Consider the following 24,118-nt stretch of genomic DNA (forward strand, 5'->3'; position numbering starts at 1 on the left):
CAACCATCAGACTCCACAACAGTGCAGACACCTTGTCTCAACCATCAGACCAAACAACAGTGCTGACACTTTGTCTCAACCATCAGGCCCAACAACAGTGCAGACAGTTTGTCTCATCCTTCAGACCCTACAACAGTGCAGACACCTTGTCTCAACCATCAGACCCTACAACTGTGCAGACACCTTGTTTCAACCATCAGACTCCACAACAGTTCAGACACCTTGTCTCAACCATCATACCCTACAACAGTGCAGACACCTTGTCTCAACCATCAGACTCTGCAACAGTGCAGGCACCTTTTCTCAAACATCAGACTCCGCAACAGTGCAGACACCGTGTCTCAACCATCAGACCCCGCAACTGTGTAGACACCTTGCCTCAACCATCAAACCCTACAACAGTGCAAACACCTTGTCTCAACCATCAGACCCTAAAACTGTGCAGACACCTTGTCTCAACCATCAGACCCTACAACAGTGCAGACACCTTGTCTCAACCATCAGACTCCACAACAGTGCATGCACCTTTTCTCAAACATCAGACTCCGCAACAGTGCAGACACCTTGTCTCAACCATCAGACTCCGCAACTGTGTAGACACCTTGCCTCAACCATCAAACCCTACAACAGTGCAAACACCTTGTCTCAACCATCAGACCCAACAACAGTGCAGACACCTTGTCTCAACCATCAGACCCAACAACAGTGCAGACACCTTGTCTCAACCATCAGACCCTACAACAGCGCAGACACCTTGTCTCAACCATCAGACTCCACAACAGTGCTGACACCTTATGAACATCAGACCCCACATCAGGCCATGTGACAGCTGTGTCATTTCTATGTTACTACTATGACCAACATGTGTTTGTTTTTCTACTAAGCAAATCCGCTCGCGTATTCTTTGTGTAATGCATGCATGGATACACGCGTATTCTTTGTGTACTGCATGCATGGATACACGTGTAGAACAATATCCATTATTAACTGGGTGTGTGTACAGCTTGTCCAATATATACGATATGTAAACAGGTGCTCTGTAAAGAACTCACTATCTGAGAAGCAGCTCGCCATCGAGAACTATCGCTCAGACAAAGGTAAAACACACTATACTTTCCATCTGCAGTTTATGTGATATTTCAATATACCTTTTAATTTTCCAAATTCAAAATGGCATGGGCATATATCATGGGGATATGGCTATGTGTCTCATTTGAGTATTATATATATGCGGATTATTTGACATGAACTTGAAACTATCCACTTACTGCCATTTACACCTCAAACAGTGAAACATATGTACATACCTCGTCAGATATGTTATGACACGAAAATAAGAAATAATGCAGCTACTTTTGCCTATAGTATTGTGGACATTTTGCTATCTAATACTTTATATCATATATCATTGATAAAACATATATCATTCATTGAATCTGGATCGGCAGAGAAGCTATGAAGGCTTATGTTAATATATCTCCAGGACACGTTATATTCATGAAGGCATGAAAAATAATACATGCTATCTCCCGATCTCAAAGTAACCTTAAGAGAGATGCACTATTTTCAAGTGAGACCTGCTGTGAGACTTTCCATTTGAACTGTAATACCTGCTTGGAGGTTTTACGTTTGAATTATAAAACCTGATTGAAGATTATATATTTATATTTTTCTGTTTGTTCGACCTAGTTTTTTTAGATAAAAGGAACATCCTTTTTTATATGCACCAGGGTGTTCAATCACACATGTCTTGACTTCAGTTGTCTACATGCTGCACGTGGAATCACATTATTTTCCGATCACAAATTTCAGTATAAATCTAGTATTACCATTGCACAGGTCCATATGATTCCATGCATAGACCTGGTATAGTTATAGTTATCTACATGCGTCTCATGTCATGTCATTCCAGGATTAATCACAGACACAGGCCGATTGCCCTCATGAAAAAAGGAAATAGAATATTGTGTTTAACAGTTGTAACGACAATCATTGTCGTGTTCAGCTACTACAACGATAATCCAATGCCGCCGACATCCGCCCCGGACGTCCACGCAGATTCCCCCGGGCCATCGACAAAGGAAATAACTCCTATTGTTTCGTTTTCCACTCTACGCAGAAACGCTGCAAGACCAACAACAGCTGCCAGCAGAGAAGAAGCAATACAAATGGAAAGGAAAATCCAACTTTTTCATGTCAAAATAACTGAAAAGGAGCGGCATGTATTTGAGGTCCTCCTTAAAACTTTCCTTAAAGCCGTACCAGTGAACGTTACATATTTTTTGTATTCCGGTTCGTTGCTTGGCTCTTATCGTCATCACGGCATGATTCCTTGGGACGATGACCTTGACCTTGTGGTGCGAGCAGACGACAAACCAGCACTGTTCACCTCACTGTCCACACAAGCACCAGACTTTATCATCAACCGACATGGTGTTCGCAGGTGGAAATTTTACAATCAAGAATCCCAACCTGTCCCTAACCGCTCGTGGAGGTGGCCCTCGCTGGACATTAGCTTCTTCACCGACAATGGCACACACGTTCTGGATGTGGATGCCGCCATGTTCTCAAAATTTGTGTATAAGCGGACTGATGTGTTTCCGCTCTGCAGGCGACCTTTCATGGGCCTCCTGCTTCCTACACCCAGAAATACAGAAAGCATCATCCTCCATCATTATAGTCTCAGCATCTGTCAGAACACACCGACTGATCACAAGTTCGGAGCAGGGATTCCGATGAACAAGCGTACCATTTTACCCTGCAACAAACTGAAGGCCATCTATCCATTTGTTCGACGGGAATACAGCTCCAATGGCACTCTGGAGATACTAGAGAGGAATACCACTCGCATTGGATCGTATTTCATCCCTGGCAGGGATTAACCTTTCGCAATCAGTTTCTTAGAAATGTTTGCCCAGCAACTTGTAACGCAACGACAGTGCTGTTGGTTTTCTGTAGATTTTAACTAGTCTATGACTACGCATCTAGAGACCAGTGATCAATAAACGTGGCAGAGACTTAAAAGTTGTTACAGGTGTGCCCAGAGATTGTCCCAAAGTGATGGTCTTCTTGGTGCTAGTCTTCTAAGGCTGTTCCTCAGGGCTGCTCTGCTGGTCTGGTCGTCTTCACTGCCTGGCCGTCTCTCTGTGTCTGTCTCTCTTATGTATTTAAAGGGTAGCAGGACTATTCCCTTTCAACCTGGCGGCCAGGGTTCGCCCTATCTCTGTGACAAACAAGCTTATAATTACGTGTCATTGTTTGCCCCTGTACTAACTCTATATACCCAGTTGTTTAATAAAAAGCCTGTTCCTTTTTAAGTCTTTGTCCCTGTAATAACTCTGAACACTGAAGTCACAGCAGTACCCTTACCACGCGACGGCGGCCTGTAAACAAACCAGACACCACAGAGAGCCCGAAAACATGTAGGTGGTTTCAGACGTTTACCACTTTGGCGAAACGTACGAGAACCGATATATCAAGATACCAAGTAACACATGAATATACCCGGGACGAATCTTGGAATTGTGGCACCTACGACTACAGCAACACACGATTCCCCATCAGATACAGGTGTCAAAACTCAACACAACCACACCTGTCTCAGGTGAAAACGACGCTACCACCTTGGTGAAACCCACGAACATGGGTATGGGCCTTGTACAATCCAGGGGGCAAAATCAGGGCGAAATTGGGCGAACTATACTGTACCCCAGAGGGCATCCGCGGAGTATAAACTTGCCATGCTCATGTTGGTATCACTTAATGTATATCTTATGAAACGACTGGTTCCAGATCAAAATAAGAGGTATCTACTCGGTGGGACTACATAAGATTTCAAAACACAATAGACCCGTGAACATCCGGGGTAGAATAGGTCTTTAGCAACCCGTAAATGGCGAATATGCTTGTTGTAAGAGGCGACTAACAGGATCGGGTGGTCAGTCTCGCTGACTTGGTTGATGCATGTCATCGTATCCCAATTTCGTCAATGACTGGATTGACTGGTCCAGACTCGATTTTTTACAGACCGCCGTAATAGCTGGACAATTGCAAATCAAAATACAGTAGGTGTATCGCCTAATTAACTCAAAGGCAACGGCATTCACATTTATATTTGACAATATGGAAAGAATCTAAAAATCATCAAGTCATGCGAAACGGTACTGTGATTGAAGTGAATGAAGTGTTTAACATTCAAGTTGAACTATTATTCATTTGCTATCTGAAATGTTATACATTATAAAGACTAACATTCCTTTTCAATGACAAATTTATAGGGAATTGCAGCCTGAAGAACATATAAAGTCATGTAACAAGAATTTAATACCTAAATATAAATGAAACTGGTATGCATCGTCTGTTCGACTAGAGACCGCCTCCGTGGTCGTGGTAGACTGTACGCCCGGAGAGCGGAAGATCCCCGGCCGCGTCATACCAAAAGACGTTAAAAGATGGTACTTGTTGTTACCCTGTCTGGCACTCGACATTAAGGGGCTAAAACAAGGAGTGGTCGGCTCCGACACACACACACACGTGCGTCGCTATATAAGTGCAATAATATTGGACACGACGTTAAACCCAATTTCACCTCACCTCACCTCACCTCACCTCACCTCACCTCACCTCACTTCACCTCACCTGTTCGATTCAGACTACACCATAGACAAACTAACCATCATCCACCTCGTAGAGCTTTTACGAACTAAAGATGAAACTAACATAGCCTACACGGCAGTTCACACACATCGTCCCGTTGTTATTGATTGGACTGAAACTGGTACGGCATATATTAATGTGTCAGATGCTACTAAACTGTACTTTGGGCACAGTGTCATTTCAAAGCGTGTGTATAAATACACGTCAACATCAGCGAAGATGAAGACACTACCTTCAGACGCATCATACACCACTGTGTGCTTTAGACTGACATTGGGGAATGTCAATTTGAATATCACTCCACTGTCACGTTTCTCGGGAGCATGTTAGTTGACAGCGAGATATAACAATAAGGATAAATTGTCAATATTTCTCGTCGTCCATAAGAAAATTTCGTTATTCTCAGTTCTATAAAGTCATGTAAATAAAGTTATACTGAAATTAAATTAATAATTTCTGTTGAAAGCATTTTATCATTTTACTACATATCATACATATGACTTAATGAATCACTTTGAAGTACTACTGATCATACCCGGTGTTCGCGAAAAAGTGAGCGCATCCTGCCCCACCGGTTGCACCCGTCACAAACACATGCAAATGCAAGTCAAGTGTTCACCTGAACAAAAACGGAAACATATGGAACAAGTCAAAATTAGAAATTGCATGGAACATAATTTGGGTCACTGATGAAACCATGAAAGGGGTTAAGGTGGCAAAGAATAAATTACACTATTAATTATTTCCGGCGAAAATATTTTCAAGCAGTTAAATCACAATGGCATATCTGAAACTATGTTTCTAGTTTTGCGTGATAGGGAACATTAACGTCAGAGAAATATACAACTGACTCAATTGATCAATGTTCACGACATTAAACAGGCAATCACTAGGTATAGCGACATAGAACATTGAAGTGAGAAGTGAGACATTAGACTGTTGGACCAGCTGATGCTGGCGTGGCCGGGAACAGCGACATGGAGGACTGGTTGATGACACTCCCGCCAGATGCAGCTCAACTCCACAGTGGGAGATGGAGATGGAGATGGAGATATTCATTTAATTGAATAAATGACAATATGACCTCGTTCTCTCTCTTTAATATTTCCTTTGGTGAATAAAGGTTGGGAAGAAATTAAAAAATATCATGTTTAGAAGGATTCTCCCCCGCGTGTGTATGGATATCACTAGTCTATTTATTGAACTGAATCCCAGGTCATTGGCTTTTTCAAAAATCTTTTGAAAAACAGGATAATATTGTAAACATTGTACAGTTTGAATTTCTAAAATTAAATCTTATTCCCTGAAGTCTGATTTCTAAACGCTTCGATAAGTTTTGTGTTCCGATGAACAGACAGGGTCACAATGTCACCAGTTCTTGCACGATGCAACATGTACAAAAACAGTTAGGTGACAGGATGCGATCTCCAGGACAAAATCCAAAAACATTGTCAGAAACACTGATCGACCCAGAGAAGCACACAATACATTTTGCCACGAACAGAGTTTTCTTACAATATCGAACCAATATATTCACCTTTCAGTTGTATTATTTACAGACGATTGCTCCCACTATATTCTGTTGGGTTCAACATGCGAAAGGCAATCCAGTGGTTGACATTATGAGCATCGATCCACGCAATTAGGATCGATGACATGCATCAACCAAGTCAGCGAGCCCGACCACCCAATCCTATTAGTCGCCTCTTACGACAAGCATAATCGCTTTTTACAGCAAGCATGGGTTGCTGAAGATCTATTCTACCCCGGGTGAGTAGTAGTAGTAGTAGTAGTAGTAGTAGTAGTAGTAGTAGTAGTAGTAGTAGTAGTAGTTACAAGTGTTGTAAAGAATGGACAGATTTTCATTCAATTTTGGTCAGCTATCGGTTTGCGATAGTTACAACATGTTTACATGTGGTACGTTTTGAATAATACAGAATAAATAATTGTCACCCGAACATTAAATAAATGCGGACGTGGACCCGTCAGTACAGCAATCAACAGATTGAAAACTCATTGTAATGTGTTATCAGTTACAGTTTAACGTGTTTTTTGTATGAACACGCACAGAACACATGATATATAGAGGGCAATTGTTAAAAGCATATAATTAGATGGTGAATAAGTGAGTGAGTGGGTTTCAACTACAATGCTACCTAGACAGAACTAGGTATGATTGAATATATGATGTCTGGTAGAGGATTCAGAAGAATGCCATTGCTGGTACTTTCCATCACCGATAGTGACATTCAGAAAACTGTTGTTACAGATTCTATCTTACCTCGATAATGCGCCCATACTAACGTCATTGATATAATCAATAATTCGCTCCTAAGGCGTACGAAAAAACTGTATCAGTGAAATATTGTCTTATGTCTTATATAGTATCTATTTTCTCTTACCTTTGCCTACAGCGAATGTACGTCAGTTCAAAGGTTATTGTTATGTGTTAGTTGTAGTTTTGAACAGGGAACGAAACTGACCACATGAACATTTCGAACTTCAACTAAATCCCTCCCCCCGCTTGGGTAGAAAGGCTCCAAAAGACCTTTCCAAGTCTGGAACAGGGATGTTTCTGCGATAGTCAAAGTGTGTGCGAGAGGTTTCATTCAGCCACAGTTGTTGCGGTTTGTTTGGGACGGATATATTGGTAAAACCATCTTTTGTCGGGGATAATAGTCTGTTTCTAGAACATTCGTAATCCCCTATTAAAGATGCTAATAAAAGGTCAACCCAGGCAGCTCAGTATTGATGCCTGTTCCACTTTAAGCTAAACACAGAGGGCTAAATCATGGGGTGGGGTTTTACACCATCGACCTCATACCTCGGGAGGCAACAATGTAACCAGATGATATGTATGCACATTAATAATAAAGTTCATGAAAATTCGTTTTTTCAGAGGCCTGTATACCCATCTTATGCATTCTTGACGAAACCCTGATTAATGATCCGTTGATTCAAGCTGGCTTTTTTGTCTAAATTCATATTTAGAATGAAATATTACAGAAAGCAAAAGTATTAAAACAAACGTTTCAGCGAATGTGGCTCCTGTATTCAGAAGTAAAATTTCTTCTGACTGTCTCGCCGGCATTTGAGATACGGGGGGTCGATGTAAATGTATAACTTACGTCATTATTAGGAGTAGATTATGAATGTTACGTATAGCTAATGAAATGCTAAAGTTGAATAAGAAAACTTGCGTTGCTTACTGAAAGCCTAAAGTCTTCAATAAGATTATTAACTATCAGTTATTGAAAGGCTGTAGCTGAATAAGAATACTTGCTTTGCCTACTGAAATGTCAATTCGTTCAATACGATTATTAACTATTATAGTTACTGAAATGCTATAACTGAATAAGAAGACTTACTTCGCAAGACACTGCCTCAATTCCAACGCTGTACATTCGCAGTTTACCAGCTCTGTATATTTACCGTTTCACACCTCCCCCGTTGCTTCCAACAAACATGAACAAAAGAAATGACCACACAAAGCGTCAAACCAACAATACCACCTATAGAAATTTAACATGACACCGCTGCTGTCAAATTTAGAGCTAGTATTTGTTGCCTCCAAACAGGTGCTCTAAATATACCCGCACGTGGTGCCTGCTGAAAGTAATTGGAGGCACACGCGGGAGCTACATCAGATCATACACTTTGTTGTAGCTCTGTCCACAGTCTCATCTAAACAAAGTTCATCTAAATATCTGGAGCAGTATGTGTAAATCAATTAAAATTCCCCGTTCTACACACAAACTGGCCACTCGGACCACGGTCCATGACATTGTCTCGTAAATTTGGCGAACAAACATGGCGGCCAGGCTGCAGTGTTGTCCCCTCGGACCTTAATCGCCGCCATGTTTGCAACTCGCGCTAAGAACCCTTGCATTCACCTTGCACTGAAGTTCATGTACACGCTCGAGTTCCAGAGTCGGGGACGTTTAAAAGCCGGGACAGAGCTGACACCATCACACTTCACCTCGGCCTCCATAACGTCACAACTAGAGAGCCTTTGATTCCGTCTTCAGTCATGAACCGACTCTGCGAGAATTGTCTCACAGCGATCATCATTCTCACGGCCATCGGTGTCGTCCAGCTTCACTTCATTGTCCGCAACGGCCGCCTTATCAAAGATCCATGTACAAGAAGTATCGGCGTCCACTGGGTGCGAGACCCAAAGTCGTGTTCCGAGTACTACATATGCGTGACCGGACTCCCCGTCAAGATGCCCCCTTGCCCCAAGAAGTACGTGTGGTCAGTGGCGGGCAGGAACTGTGTACCCGAGGTGTCGCACTGGAATGACTGCCCAATGGATCTACTTAACCAGCATCTGGAACAACAGGAACAGCGTAGAGCTAACGACGGGGCCGTCGCCTTCCACAGCCCCAGCAAAACCAACTTTTCTGCAACATCGGACAGGATGGATGCGCTGATGAACCAGGCGGACCCCAATGAAATCCGCAACAACAAAATCAAAAGTAAGTACAGTTACTTGAACCTGTCTAAGTTTCTTCTCATTAAGACGCTTTCCGATCAATCTTTCAAGAAGAATGTAAGGGCGATAATGTAATCACATTTAGCAATAGCACGCTTGAAACCTTAGAGTCAAGAGGCTTGTTATAGAGTAGATACGGGACAGGTCCGTCGCATAACCATAGTTAGACACATATCTCAGATTGTCACCATCATTAGAAGTTTCTAAATACTTTCCGTCCATTATCCGTGATGCATGCCCTTCCATATCGAACATTATATAAAAATGTACAGAAAATTATAAATATTTTTGGAAAATACTTTTATGATTATCAACTGTGTTCACCTGGAGAAAACAAAAGTCATTGTATTTCAAAAACAAATTATTATGTGTGAAATTATGTGGGTTAACTCAGAGAGTGTTTCTTCTAATTCAAATTTAGCTTTAATTTATTCGAAAACACTGGCATGAATACGCTATATTATGAATGTTGCTACAAAAGCCCAAAATGTACTTTTTGTAAATATAAAGCAATGCCTATATTCAAACATAAATCTTCAACGCTAGTGAATAACCAAGTCTTGATTATCCACCAAATCCGATTCTATTGGTCGAAAAGGCTAAACAGCAATAAAAGAAATATAAATGGATAACTGAAAACCACACGATTTCAGAATACTATAGCTAATAGCTCATCGTTTGGTTGTTATTTTGGTGTATGGTTCAGAGGCTGGAGTCTTGATATTAATATTTTCCATGAAGAAACAATTCATACCCTTCCCTGTAAAGGTTTAATATGGTCACTCGAGCATTGAATAACGGCAAGATGAACTAGGTTGCGACAGTCAAGTACACTTTCTCGATTCAAAAGGAAAGGAATTTATTCACCACATATTTTTCTGTGTATTTAGACTCCGATGTTCATTGGAACAAGACTCTTTTAACAGCAACTTTAAAAACAAACCTTATGCATTATTTAAGTCTTCATTTGTTGTTCATGTTAACCCTTTTCGCGAACACCTGGTGTCATCGCTTATTTTCAGTGATCCATTCATATACCTTTCACTGTTATTTTGCCTTTACGCCCAATGCAATTTGTTCCGGCGGATAATCGAGACTGGTTATTCTCTGGCATTGACGTTTTATATTTACTGTATTGTTAATTTATTGTTAATATATTGTTATTTACTGTATTGTGAAAGATAATTTTCATAATTACTTTAGGAATGTTATATTGTTTAAACTCCATTCTGTTCTGCTTTATCACGGTATCGTTGCTCTTCAAATGATTAACGAATTGAGACAGATATCAGATCAGCTCTCATAATATTCCAGAAAGTTGTATTCTTCCTTCCAAACATGCTGTGTTCAAAAGTGTTAGAGCCTGAGTGTGGCCTTCGCTGCAACAGGATTGCAGGGACACTAAGACTATACTACATACAGTGTACCTATATAGGATCATACCCAGAGTGAGTGAGTACGGTTTTACGCCGCTTTTAGCAATATTCCAGCAATATCACGGCGGGGGACACCAGAAATGGGCTTCACACATTGTACCCATGTCGGGAATCGAACCCGGGTCTTCGGCGTGGCGAGCGAACGCTTTAACCACAAGGCTACCCGACCGCCCCTCATACCCGGACCTGCAGTGTCATTATGAAGATTTTAGCCCTTTTCAAATCTGTAGAGCAATTCAATGACGAATCCTGAATTTTGAAACTTTCCTAAATTATCAAAAAGGCTTTTTTCCTGCAGCAACCAACAATTGGAGCAAACGGTAGATAAAATGTTCCCCGTGATTTGTAACTCGTATGCCTATACTTTCGAGTCTGTGAACAGGGGCTATGTCCTGTGAGTTAGAAAGTTACTGCAACATCCAGCGGTGACCAATGTCTCAATCCCATTTTGAAAAGAAGCACCAAGATGTACAGTGGCGGGACCATCATCACAGTTAAAGGTCTACGATGTACATGCGCTTGCTTGGACTGTTTAATGCCCAATAGTCCCAGGTTACCGATAGCTATTTTTTCCCTCTTATAGTCTCTGAAACATTTAAGGTTTAAGACAGATACACAAAGTACGACTCAGCACTGTAGCTCACCAGAGCTTCCTCCATTACACAACGATGTTTCGTAAATGTTCACGTGATAACACATTTCTTCAAACTCATCTAAATAAGCTAATAATGACTTGGGTTTAGTAAATAATAATCGATCAGTTTCTTCTCTTTAACATGGCAGGTGATACGCCGTAATAGACAGAATACGTTAGAATGTGTGTATAGTGGGAGCGGGTCACGTGCCGCAACCACGCTCACATGTCTAGCGCGGTGCTACCTATGTTTGGTCTCCAGTATTTGGTTTAGACTTTGTCTCGGAACAAGTCTCGCATCTGCTGTGTACAGAGGAGTCGGCAATTTTTCTGGGTTGTCAAACATATAATCTTAAAGTGCATTGCATTAACCCAAAGGTACTTGAATAACTTGGTGTAAGATGGCTATGCATTCAGGGCTTTGTGTTCTGACGAAAAAAAAGTCCCTGTGCATCACTGGCCATCATGGAAGATAAAAACAACGCAAACAAAATACTATTTTCTAACAGAACGATATATTGTTTGTTAACACAACACAACAGCCAGAACAGTGATGGTCCAGTCTTCTCAAGTGTTAGTTCAAGGATGTTCAAGATAATACAAAATAACAGATTTTGGTAGCATTTCCTTGTACGCCTTTAATATTACTCATTTGTTTTTTAAGTGTCATGTTCATTTTGTAGACCAGTGAGACCGCCTCATCTATTTTGTTGCATATTCAGATGTATGCATAAAGATTCAGAGTGGCAAAACACTCTCCACAAGACTGTATGAAAAGAGGGGTGACTTCAACTTTCCAATAGTCAACTTCCCCTTTATGTCGAGCAGTATTCCAGGAGCTTCAGCCTTTGGTGTTTACATTTCACAACTTTACAATCGAGCATGCTCTTTCTACACATATTTCAAACAGCGTCATACGACACTTGCTCAGAAGTTGTTTGATCAAAGTTACAAGGTTACAACATTCAAACTTTCATAAAGTATTATGGAAGACATGCTGAGGACATTTCCAAATTTGACGCATCACCAAAAAATATGTCCGATGCAATTCCCTGTTTTGACTTGTACCATATGTTCCCGTGTATTTTCAGGTGCACAGTTAACTTGCCTTTGCATGTGTTTGTGACAGGTTCCACCGGTGTGGCTGAATACGCTCACCTTTTCGCGAACACCTGGTATCATTACTATTTGATAGGGATTCATAAACACATGCTCATGATAAAGTCGGTATAGTAAAATCGACCCAACCTTATGCAGAGATTTCTATTGGATATGGAAAGGGTTTTGTCGCTTTATTCAAATATCTTGACTATTTCTTTCTTGAAATGTTCGATAGTATTTCTGCTTGTCATGACACAAGAATAACGGTCTAAGGTGCCACCATTCCATGTTTATAGCTGTGTTCGTGGTTTGAATCCCAGATTCGCTCCGATTATGATCGTGTGTTTACCCAACCGTGGGTTTCAACCTGTGTCAAATTCAGCTTTCCTCACACTCTGCTGGGTGTAACTGGTGGTGCTAAACCCACTCACTGACGTGCACATGGTGTGTGATTGCATGAAGCTGAATGGACGGCAGTGCTGGTATAAAACAGGCTCCCAGTGGGTCGGGATGGGACATTTCTAGCCATACAATCTCATCAAGGAAGGTCCGTGACTAGTAAAGAGTAGTTGTCCCGGATAGAGAGAGCAATATCTGGGATGTTCGGATGTTTCATTGACAATTTGAAAAAAATCAGGTTTGTACCGGTAGCGCAGGACATGCTTACCCTTTTCGCGAACACATGGTGTCAGCACTGATTGTCAGTGTTCCATTTTGACCACTATTTTGCCTTTTACGTGAGTAAGTGAGGGAGTGAGTTGGGTTTAACGCCGCTTTTAACATTATTCCAGTTATATCGCGGCGTGTCAGCTTAATGTGGGAGGAAAGCCCGAAGTGATGCAGGTCTCAGACGTTTACCACTTCGGTGAAACCCATGAGCACGGGTATGATGCTGACAAACCTAGAAACATAATTGGGGCGAACCGGGATTCGAACCCACAATCATAGGTTTCTGGCGTGCGCAAGGGACATGCCTTTTACATCAAGTGGAGTATGTTTCGGCAGATAACCGGGACTGATTATTCTCTGGCGTGGACGTTTTATATAAAAACGTTCAGATGTTAATATTCATGACATTCATTTGAAAATAGTGCTGTAAGATTGGAATTTTCATCAAGCTGTGTTACTTTCTCAAGGTGTGTTCCCCAACCACCCCTGTGTGTTCTCGCGGGAGGAGGTCCTGCTGCCGCATCCCAAGAACTGCCACTGGTACTTCAACTGCTCGCTCAACGCCAGCTCTGAAGTCTGGGTCTACCAGGAGCCGCTCACCGAGGAATGCCAGTACCCTCGTCTCTTCTCGCTCACTTCGAGAAAGTGCGAGAAATATGACACTGTTGACTGTGGTTCAAGAAACATCAAGAAAGAGCCATGTAAGTATATTAGACTTCGCTTTTTCTGTTTAACGATTAAGATTTTTGTTAAATCAAAAAATGAAAAAGTGTAGTGTTCAAATGTTGACAATGTCAACCGAATTTATTACGTAACTACTTATTGACTGATCTATTTATATATTCCTTTGGGTTTATTGTTAATCTAAGCTCCAATAGACAATAATTCTACATAAGCACGTGTTCCAAATATACGATTGCTATTGAATTATCTCCGACCAGGTTACTTCGAGGTGCAGAGTTGTGTCCCCTAGGCGTGCCATAAACCTGTGAGCATGGGTTTGAATCCAGGTTCTCCCTAATTATATTTCTACGTTTGTTAGCACTATACCCGTGGTCTTGGGTTTCACCAATGTAGTCACTTTGCGTCTGTGGGAACATCAAGCTGACACGCCATGATATTACTGAAATATTGTTTCAAAACGGCGTTAAACCCAACTCACTCACTCACTCTCCCATCGAAAAGTGGAATTAACTCAATCTAACAGAATACTTTTGGCAACTTTACAATACTATTATTTGCAAGAATGAATAATGTATCTGATTTCTTAGGGTTAGGAAGGGCCACGTATTGTGGCAAACACATGGTTTACATGGATGCATCATTTTGTTACCTTCAATGAAATACTGAAAGACGATTTTTCCGAATTAAGCCAACATTATGAAAAAAAGTTTATCTGCTAAACATTAAGGAATCTAAGACATGATTGAATTTCCGCACAATAACATTTGCTTTGTATAAGAATGCCTGTCTCTTGGTATAGGTCTTCAGCAACCCATGCTTGCCGTAAAAGGCGACTACAGTGTGTTCAGCCTCGCTGACAAGGTTCATGCATGTCATCGTATCCCAATTGCGCGGATCGATGCTCATGATGTCAATCACTGGATTGTCTGGTCCAGACTCGATTATTTTCAGACCGTCGTAGCTGGATTATTGCTGAGTGCGGCGTTAAACAACAAACAAACAAACAAACTTGATATAGCGTCTGTGGTGTGTGCAGTGTAGCAGTGCATGAGTTCGACACAATGTGTTTTATTCACAGGCGAATACCGAAAGAATATGTGCACCAAGGCGCACTGTCGACCCTGCAACATACGATTCGGCAGCTGTGTTGGCAAGAAAAACGGCAACCACTCCTTCCCCCAGCGTGAGTGGACGCCAAAATACATCATCTGCAAGGACGAGAGAACGGTCGACCAGCGCGACTGCGCAGACAAAACCCCAATCTTCTCCCCAGCCAGCAAGCATTGCGAAGCACTCCACAACATCCCAAAGGAACATGGCGGGCTTCAACCAGCATGTACCGGCCGACACGACGGCTTCCATCCGGACGAAACCGGCCGATGTGATTACTTCTTTGAATGTCGCAACAACAAGTTCGTTGACTTCGCAACCTGTGGCAACGGTAGACTCTTTGATCCACGCAAACGTCAATGTAGTGACGACGCAGCCCCCCCTTGCGGCAACAATAGTGCCCTACTCTGCAGAGACCACCAAGACGGCATGTACGCCGATGCCTACGGCCGATGTCCCATGTACTACCATTGTAAAGGCGAGCGACTTTTGGGATACCTCAAGTGCCCGTTTGGTTCCTTCAGCCCCAAGACAGGTCAGTGCGAGATGTCCGAAGACCTCCCGGCTCCATGTGGCAAACAGGAAAACCTCTGCTTCAAGAAACCCGACGGTGCTTATCCCGATCTGAAAAAAAATTGTATGTCATACTTCCGCTGCAGCCGGAACTTCACAATTCTCATGAAGACATGCGCAGTTGGCTTTGTGTTCAATCATGTGACAGGGAAATGCGACGACGTTAACAACACACCACCTCCCTGTGGCATGGCTCCCAGCTGCTTCGGCCGGAAGGACGGACGCTACCCCTCCCCTCTCAAAGGATGCCAGTACTTCTACAAGTGCAGTGATGGTCTGTTCCGGGGATACGAGAAGTGTTCTCTGGCGACAGGAGGGTTCTACTTTAACCAATATACGCAGAAATGTGACTTCCCCAAAAACATATGTGGTCCGTGTGGATTCAAGAAAATAGATTGGTAAGGCAATATAATTTTTATTATGCAAGATACTTTTTAAAGCGCATTTGTTTGTAAATTATATGTTCCACTCGATCTATAATTGCTCTTGAATTATATTCTTAGGCAAAGACTTAAATATATCCTCATTATCAATGTTAATGTAGATATTTGAAGCAGTTTCAGGTGAAATTCTCCTTATCATCTGTTTCAGCAGCGGTGGCAATAGATTCTCAGTATAATGATGATGGTTTGGCCGAGTGCAGTGTGCACGAGGAATTGATGCGAACAACAAAGACAATCTTCTTCTTGTAGAAGCACGTGACATAATCTAAAGAATGTTGCATTGATTCAATTCTTCAACTTCATATGTACTGCCTCGTTCCTCTCTGGCCAGTCACAAGTCACCACATCTTGGAAACGTCTTTGAAACCTCAGCATCACGTGATAGGGATGCTCGGCAGCTTCTATCATACCTCAAGACGCCAGTATCCTGCTGTCATATCGATTGTCTTGTCAAGCCAATTTCATTGTAATTTAGGTGTTAGACAAGGTTGCGTTTTAAGCCCCTCCCTATTTCAATTATTCATTTATGAATTGTACACACAATGGAACAAGAGCAGTTTACATGAGTAAGCCATTATAAAGATATAGAAATAGAAACTAGTAGAAAATGCAACATCCCCAGTTAAGAAAGATTTTACAAACTCTGTCAATTTGGCCTAATAGAAGACGAGTTTCATTTCCTGCTAGTTGCCCTGCATATCCTCAACTACGCCATCTCTATATTCCTTAAAAATGCTAGATTCACCCAAATGTCCATAAGTGTAATATATCTTTATCTATAATGAAAACAAAGCTCATGATAAGTATCGCAAAATACCTGTAATACAGTAAAGAAGAAAAGAACAGGTATTTCATCATTGTGACTGTCGATGTAAATATGTCATACATGTTGTACAAAGAGTTTGTGGCCTGTATAGTACTGACTAAAAATTAGAACGAGATACGTCCTCGTATGTTCTTCTGTGCTTTGTGCGTGTGTGTGTGCTATGTGTGTGTGTGTGTGTGTTATGTGTGTGTGTGTGTGTGTGTGTGTGTGTGTGTGTGTGTGTGTGTGTGTGTGTGTGTGTGTGTGTGGAGGTTATTTGTGTACTTTATCAAATGTGTGTTCAGTCACGTGTTTGTCATGTGACTCCAGCGAGTCTATAACCTACCATGTTGTATTCATCCATTGTACACAGGTGTAAATATATATGTATATACAACACTGATCAGTTTGTAAATATGTGTAAATAAATGTTGTACATAAATAAATAATGTTAACATGAACTACGCCATTTTTGTTTTTAGTTCCTCTTCGCCAAATAATTTAGTGTCACACATAACGGCTTGAAGCATTCAATGGCATAGCTATGTGTGTTTCCCTGGTCATAAAGGATGTAACATCCGGACAATGGCATACGATCCCTGCAGTATTGCAACCATGGCGATCTTGTAAGACGCGTATACCGTGCAAACAATATTGATCTTTCTTCAAGATTCTAAAGGGCTTCAGTCTCGGGTTACCAATAAATCAATCAAGATTATTGATATGAATGTAACACCACTTTGAGCAGTAAATCCGTTACAACAGAGTGTCAGCTGGTCGTTCGTGGTAGCCGTTTACCCATTTCATTACAGCCACGAGCATGGGTGTGAACCTGACACACTGAGGATCATAATCAGGGCGAATCGGGTATTCGAACCCACGATCATCGGATCTTGCCCCATCTAAGGGACGCAACTACGCAAGGTGAAATCCAGCTCGTTAGACAACTGCCTTCTTTCTGGAATCAAGTTGAAACTAAACTGTTATAAGAAAGGTCACAAGGGAATATGTCATTGAGTTGGCTTTGCGCTATTAACATGTGTCCGTTGCTGTCCTGTGAGGATGGGTTAACACAGTACAACATCTTTTCTCCTGGGGCGGTCGGGTAGCCTGGTGGTTAAAGAGTTCGCTCGTCACGCCGAAGTGAGTGAGTGAGTGAGTATGTATTTACGCCGCTTTTAGCAATATTCCAGCAATATCACGGCGGGGGACACCAGAAATGGGCTTCACACATTGTACCCATGTCGGGAATCGAACCCGGATCTTCGGCGTGACGAGAGAACGCTTTAACCACTAGGCTACCCGACCGCCCCGGTCACGCCGAAGACCCTGGTTCGCTTCCCGACATGGGTACAATGTGTGAAGCCCATTTCTGGTGTCCCCCGCCGTGATATTGCTGGAATATTGCTAAAAACGGCATAAAACCGTACTCATTCACTCTCTTCTCCTAAACTTAACAAAGAGAAGCCGATCCCAGCACAAATTACAATTTCAAGATATTTTTATTGGAATGTAAGGAGCAAATGCGTAAAGATGTCAGATGAGTTATCAGCTAACCATATGCTTGTAGCGTTGATCCGTGTCTGACGGATATATATCACTGGCAACAGATGAGACTGGGCGTTTACATTAATTAAATTATTTTAAGTATATTTTGTTATTTCTACTTGAGTTTTGAAAAATCTAAAAATGTGCATGCGTTATCATGGCGTAAGAGTGCGTGAGCGGGGTTTTACGTTGCATTATTCCAGTATTGCCTTTCACACATTGTACTCATGTGGGGAATCGATCCCGGTCCTTCGGTGTGACAAGTGACCACTGTAACCACTAGACTAACCCACATCCCTCACGCAAGCGTAACAACATGGTAAATACATACATGACTGTCAGAAAATAGATTAACAAATAGATCACAAAGGTGACGCTACGCAAGTTCAACCTAGACCCAGCATCCATGTGAGAGTACAACAGGCAAATTTCCCACATCATTATATTTATTGCTCAAATGCGCTTAGACCCTGATTGGTCTAGCCAAAGGTTCTCTTGAAGAGACAGGTTTTGAGAGTCTTTTTAAGATTGTCAGATTTTCTGTTTCTCGAATTTCTTGTAGCAGATTATTCCATAGCAATGGGCCAGCATATTGAAACTACCTATCGCCTTATGTTTTGGAACTGACTTTGGTACCACGAGCAAATGTTGATCTTTTGACCGGAGAGAACGTGCAGGCTTGTATGGTACTCTCAGTTCCTGTAAATTGCACTCTGTGTTGGATTGGCAGCCAGTGTAGTTCAGTACATATTGGAGTGATGTGTTCTCGCTAAGGTGCTCTTGTCAGAATATTTGCAGCTGTATTATAAACACGCTGTAGTATTTTCGTCTCAACATTCTTTCATCGTAATTATTTGGCCACACACTGCATCATTTCTACTCAGCTTCCTACACATATATAATTTTGATACACTAATGCCGCAATTTAAAGAATCGGGTAATGTATACGTACGTATATACAGAAATCCAGCCAGATATATGACCTACGACCCTTGACCTTGTGTTACCTTGTGTTACTCCCCTGGTAAATTCATGGCGACTAGAGAAAAAAGACTCGTGAATTCTACTAACGGAATTAGTAACAGCGGCCAGAAGGTTAGTAATCAACAAATGTGCTATTCTGCCTGGTAGTGTGCACGAAGATGCTGAAGATTAGTAAGAATCACTTATTAAATTAGTATAATTCACCTCTTAAACCACACTGTAAAACATGTGTTCAGAATGTAAATACATACAAAAAATGTTTAAGAATATGTTTAACTCCTAAGCTGTATGCACATGTGTCTGTACAGGTGGTAGCGTGATGGAATTCAAATAAGAAGTTGCAGGTTCGCATCTTACCGAGGTTTTTTGTTTTTTGTTCATCAGTTTGTTGTTGCTGTATGTCTAAAAGTATTTCTCTTATACAGGAAGCTGACAATGAAAGTATGTCTGATTACAACTTAACCTTTTTTTGGTCATAGTCAGTGACGACAGACCACCTAGTAAAAAGATATTAACTGATTTTTAAAGTCTGCTCACAGTGTCTGAGCGGACAGTGTAATTCACTAAGTAAACTTTACAAACTATTTCTGTGTGTGCGCGGTGTGTATATTTTTATGATGGCAAAGGTAAAGCATTTGGAAAAGATTAAAATAGAATATTAAGTAATACGATGTTACAGAAACGGGCAGTGAATAAACAAGACAGCTCAATCACTAAACATTCATTATTCACAACAAATATAAGGAACAGGAGACCAATGAAAAGTATTCTCGATTTATTCATACCACATATATGTTTGTCTGGCTGTTGTTTAACGAAGCCACAGTATTCCAGCTATATGACGGCGGTCTGTAAATTATCGAGTCTGGAACAGACAATCTAGTGATTGACATCATGAGCATCGCTCTACGCAATTGGGATACGATGAAATGCATCGTACAAGTCGGAAAGCCTGGGTTGTTGAAGACCAATTCTAACCCGGGTCTTCAAAGTGTATCATATAATGTGGAGTGATAAATGCCTTGTAGAATATCGGTAATGTATGTGGGGTGAGGTGAAATGGGGTTTAACGTCGCGTCCAAGATTTTTGTACTTATTTAGCGACGTGCATGAAAGTGTGTGTGTGGCTGCTTGTACTAGTCGGGACTGAAGCCGATTTATTGTGCCAGCCCACTGAGATACCATACCGCAGTTTAACATGAATACCCCTTTCAGACACAGTATACCGACTCCGAGCCGACCAGTCGTTGTTTTAGCACCTTAATGCCGAGCGCCAGACAGGGTTACAGCTAAACTAACACTTAGTCAATGGATCATGTCTTTAAAATAATAAAAATATTTTTCCGAAAGAACCTTTCATCTTCTGCTGTTTTCTGTTGTGGAATCAAGCAAGCTAGACTTGGTTAGTTTGATCTAGACTTGCCTAGGCTTTTAGTGAAAAAAATACCTAAGAAATATAAATTTCACAGTCATGGTGCAGGACTAGGTTACAACAAGTACCATGTTTTAAAGTCTCTAAGTATGATCCGGACGGGATTGAACCTCGCTCTCCTGGCGGACGCTAGACCACGGAGGCGGTCTGTAATGTGTGTGAGATGAACGCCTGTCCACAAAGCCCCGTGATGATGCAGGTGAACATGGGTGTGAGTTTGGTATTCTAAAGGTGTTCTGCCCAAAATAACATTGAAACAGTTTTACGCATTTAACGGAAAGAATCTTTGTTCAAATTCTTATAAATTTTAGCACAATAATATTAACATATATATGGTGGAGCGCTATGGAGCAATATAGCGCAATATACACTATAATAATAATATATTATTATTAATAATAATAATAATCATCATCATCATCATCATCATAATCATAATCATAATAATAATACAGGTTTCAATTTCATAGGACGGTGGGGTAGCCAAGTGGTTAAAGCGTTAGTTTGTCACGCCGAAGCCCCGGGTTCGATTCCCCACAAGATAAATTGTGTGAAGCCCATTCCTGGTGTCCCGCGCCGTGATACACACGTTCATAACCAGTTAGCAATATGTTGGCACATGGATGTATAACTGTTTAGTAGTCATGCAATTCATCTGTTTCCGATTAGGTATAATTTGAAACGAATATCAAATCACTATGGCTAACTTCAGGTTTACTGTGAACTCTCCCATGTGAAAAGGGTCGGCCGTTTAAAAAGATAGTTAGACCTGTGTTGGTCCCGTGTGAAATGTGATGACCAAGCACAAATCTATTGCCAACAATTCTTTATCAGTGCAGCTGATACAAATAGGCTGTTAAAATAAATATAAACAACCTCTCGCGAGATAGTACAGACCCTGTGGGTCGGTGTAAATTTGCGAATTACTCAAGTCAACAGAGCAGGGAGGCCAGCCCGCCGCACCTTGTGTTAGCGCCGCCTACAGCAGCGTGGTCAAGTATTAGTGTTGACACATTCACATTTAATATTTACTGTCTCTACAATCACGCTCAGGAAATCGTTTTGCACTAGCTTGTCGGTGCATGCTTTTTGCGTCGGTGCAGCGCCGACGTATGCAGTGTTGTTGTTGTTGTTGTTTGTTGTTTAACGCCGCACTCAGCAATATTCCATCTTTATCAAGGCGGTTTGTAAATAATCGAGTCTGGACCAGACAATTCAGTGATAGGCATCATGAGCATCTACGCTATTGGGATACGAAGACATGCAGCAACCAAGTCAGCGAACCTGCCCACCCGATCCCGTTAGTCTCCTCTTACGACAAGCATAGTCGCCTTTTACGACAAGCATGGGTTGCTGAAGACCTGTTCTACCCCGGATCTTCACGGGGGAGACAAGCATGGGTTGCTGAAGACCTATTCTACCCCGGATCTTCACGGGGGAGACAAGCATGGGTTGCTGAAGACCTATTCTAACCCGGATCTTCACGGGGGAGACAAGCATGGGTTGCTGAAGACCTGTTCTACCCCGGATCTTCACGGGGGAGACAAGCATGGGTTGCTGAAGACCTATTCTAACCCGGATCTTCACGGGGGAGACAAGCATGGGTTGCTGAAGACCTATTCTAACCCGGATCTTCACGGGGGAGACAAGCATGGGTTGCTGAAGACCTATTCTAACCCAGATCTTCACGGGGGTGACAAGCATGGGTTGCTGAAGACCTGTTCTACCCCGGATCTTCACGGGGGAGACAAGCATGGGTTGCTGAAGACCTGTTCTACCCCGGATCTTCACGGGGGAGACAAGCATGGGTTGCTGAAGACCTATTCTAACCCGGATCTTCACGGGGGAGACAAGCATGGGTTGCTGAAGACCTGTTCTACCCCGGATCTTCACGGGGGAGACAAGCATGGGTTGCTGAAGACCTATTCTAACCCGGATCTTCACGGGGGAGACAAGCATGGGTTGCTGAAGACCTGTTCTACCCTGGATCTTCACGGGGGTGACAAGCATGGGTTGCTGAAGACCTGTTCTACCCCGGATCTTCACGGGGGAGACAAGCATGGGTTGCTGAAGACCTGTTCTACCCCGGATCTTCACGGGGGAGACAAGCATGGGTTGCTGAAGACCTGTTCTACCCCGGATCTTCACGGGGGAGACAAGCATTGGTTGCTGAAGACCTATTCTACCCCGGATCTTCACGGGGGAGACAAGCATGGGTTGCTGAAGACCTGGTCTACCCCGGATCTTCACGGGGGAGACAAGCATGGGTTGCTGAAGACCTATTCTAACCCGGATCTTCACGGGGGAGACAAGCATGGGTTGCTGAAGACCTATTCTACCCCGGATCTTCACGGGGGAGACAAGCATGGGTTGCTGAAGACCTATTCTAACCCGGATCTTCACGGGGGAGACAAGCATGGGTTGCTGAAGACCTATTCTACCCCGGATCTTCACGGGGGAGACAAGCATGGGTTGCTGAAGACCTGTTCTACCCCGGATCTTCACGGGGGAGACAAGCATGGGTTGCTGAAGACCTGTTCTACCCCGGATCTTCTCGGGTCACAAATGTAGTTGAAACTGTAGTGAGTGAGTGTGATTTTACGCCACTTTTTGTCCAATAAATGGGCTTCATTTATACTCACCGCCAACAGAAACGCTGTTGGTTAATATAGGAAGACTTCAAGTGATATTAGATTGGATCGATGCACAAACGAAAATACTAGTATGTTGTGTGAATGTATGCTCATAAACGCATCACATGTGACGTCATAGATCCATGACTCGAGATGCAGCATTTGTCTGTTGTGCAGGATTAGCGTGTCAAGATGGAAATCACGTGCAGCATATCGTGATAAGAATAAAGCCACCCTATGGTAACACATGACTGAGTGTTAGTTTTGTCATTAATTGGTACACGTTGGAAACATCTCTTCTTAAGGTTCATCCTTCTCTATATGTTTTTATAGTTCGCGTTTCTTTTGGCGTTGAGTATATCATAACCATATGGGATTTGAACCCAGGATCTTCGGTGTGACGAGTGAACGCTTTAACCACTAGGCTACCCATGCGCGCCCTGAATACAGTATGATATGTTCAGTTTGTTCGTTTGTTTGTTTGTTTGTTTGTTGTTTAACGTCGCACTCAGAAATATTCCAGCTGTATGACGGCAGTCTGTGAATAATCGCGTATGGACCAAACAATCCAGTGACATCATGAGCATCGATCCACACAATTGGGATACGATCACGTGCATCAACCAAGTCAGCGAGCCTGACCACCCGATCCCTTTAGTCGCCCCAGACGACGAGCATAGTTGCCTTCAAAGGCAAGCATGGGTTGCTGAAGACCTATTCTACCCGGATAAGTTCACACCCTACATCAACCTAGCGACATTCAGGAATGGATGATACACAAGACTCGAGTATGGTCGACGTCCAATTAAAATTTCTCCCCGCTTCAAGACTGAATCATGTCAGAAAAAAAGGATAGACAATGTCATGTATTTCCGTTTGGCCTTATAGTCCTTGTTTAGCTCAATGAAGTAACCC

The 24,118-nt window shown here is 42.2% G+C and overlaps 2 protein-coding genes across 2 annotated transcripts; both read left to right on the forward strand.

Annotated features, from left to right (window-relative positions):
- The first annotated feature begins 1,886 nt into the window (after positions 1-1,886).
- Positions 1,887-2,882, forward strand: LOC139458012 (uncharacterized). The gene has a single exon (XM_071239332.1). It carries the CDS (start codon positions 1,887-1,889, stop codon positions 2,880-2,882), a length of 996 nt encoding a protein of 331 aa, XP_071095433.1.
- A 5,804-nt stretch (positions 2,883-8,686) lies between these two features.
- LOC139469711 (uncharacterized) lies at positions 8,687-15,977 on the forward strand. The gene is made up of 4 exons (XM_071251961.1): positions 8,687-9,134; positions 13,459-13,692; positions 14,754-15,756; positions 15,950-15,977. The coding sequence occupies exons 1-4, from the start codon at positions 8,687-8,689 to the stop codon at positions 15,975-15,977; spliced, it is 1,713 nt and encodes a 570-aa protein (XP_071108062.1).
- Positions 15,978-24,118: the final 8,141 nt, after the last annotated feature.

Source organism: Haliotis cracherodii, unplaced genomic scaffold (assembly GCF_022045235.1).
Source record: "Haliotis cracherodii isolate W230 unplaced genomic scaffold, xgHalCrac1.p SCAF_1, whole genome shotgun sequence".
Taxonomy (NCBI): domain Eukaryota; kingdom Metazoa; phylum Mollusca; class Gastropoda; order Lepetellida; family Haliotidae; genus Haliotis; species Haliotis cracherodii.

What these genes read in the sequence shown, in the direction of transcription:
- LOC139458012 (XM_071239332.1), top strand. Translation starts at nt 1,887, where the DNA reads ATGCGTCTCATGTCATGTCATTCCAGGATTAATCACAGACACAGGCCG.
- LOC139469711 (XM_071251961.1), top strand. Translation starts at nt 8,687, where the DNA reads ATGAACCGACTCTGCGAGAATTGTCTCACAGCGATCATCATTCTCACG. An exon ending in CCGCAACAACAAAATCAAAA is followed by an intron (nt 9,135 to 13,458) that starts GTAAGTACAGTT and finishes TACTTTCTCAAG; the next exon opens with GTGTGTTCCCCAACCACCCC. An exon ending in AAACATCAAGAAAGAGCCAT is followed by an intron (nt 13,693 to 14,753) that starts GTAAGTATATTA and finishes TTTTATTCACAG; the next exon opens with GCGAATACCGAAAGAATATG.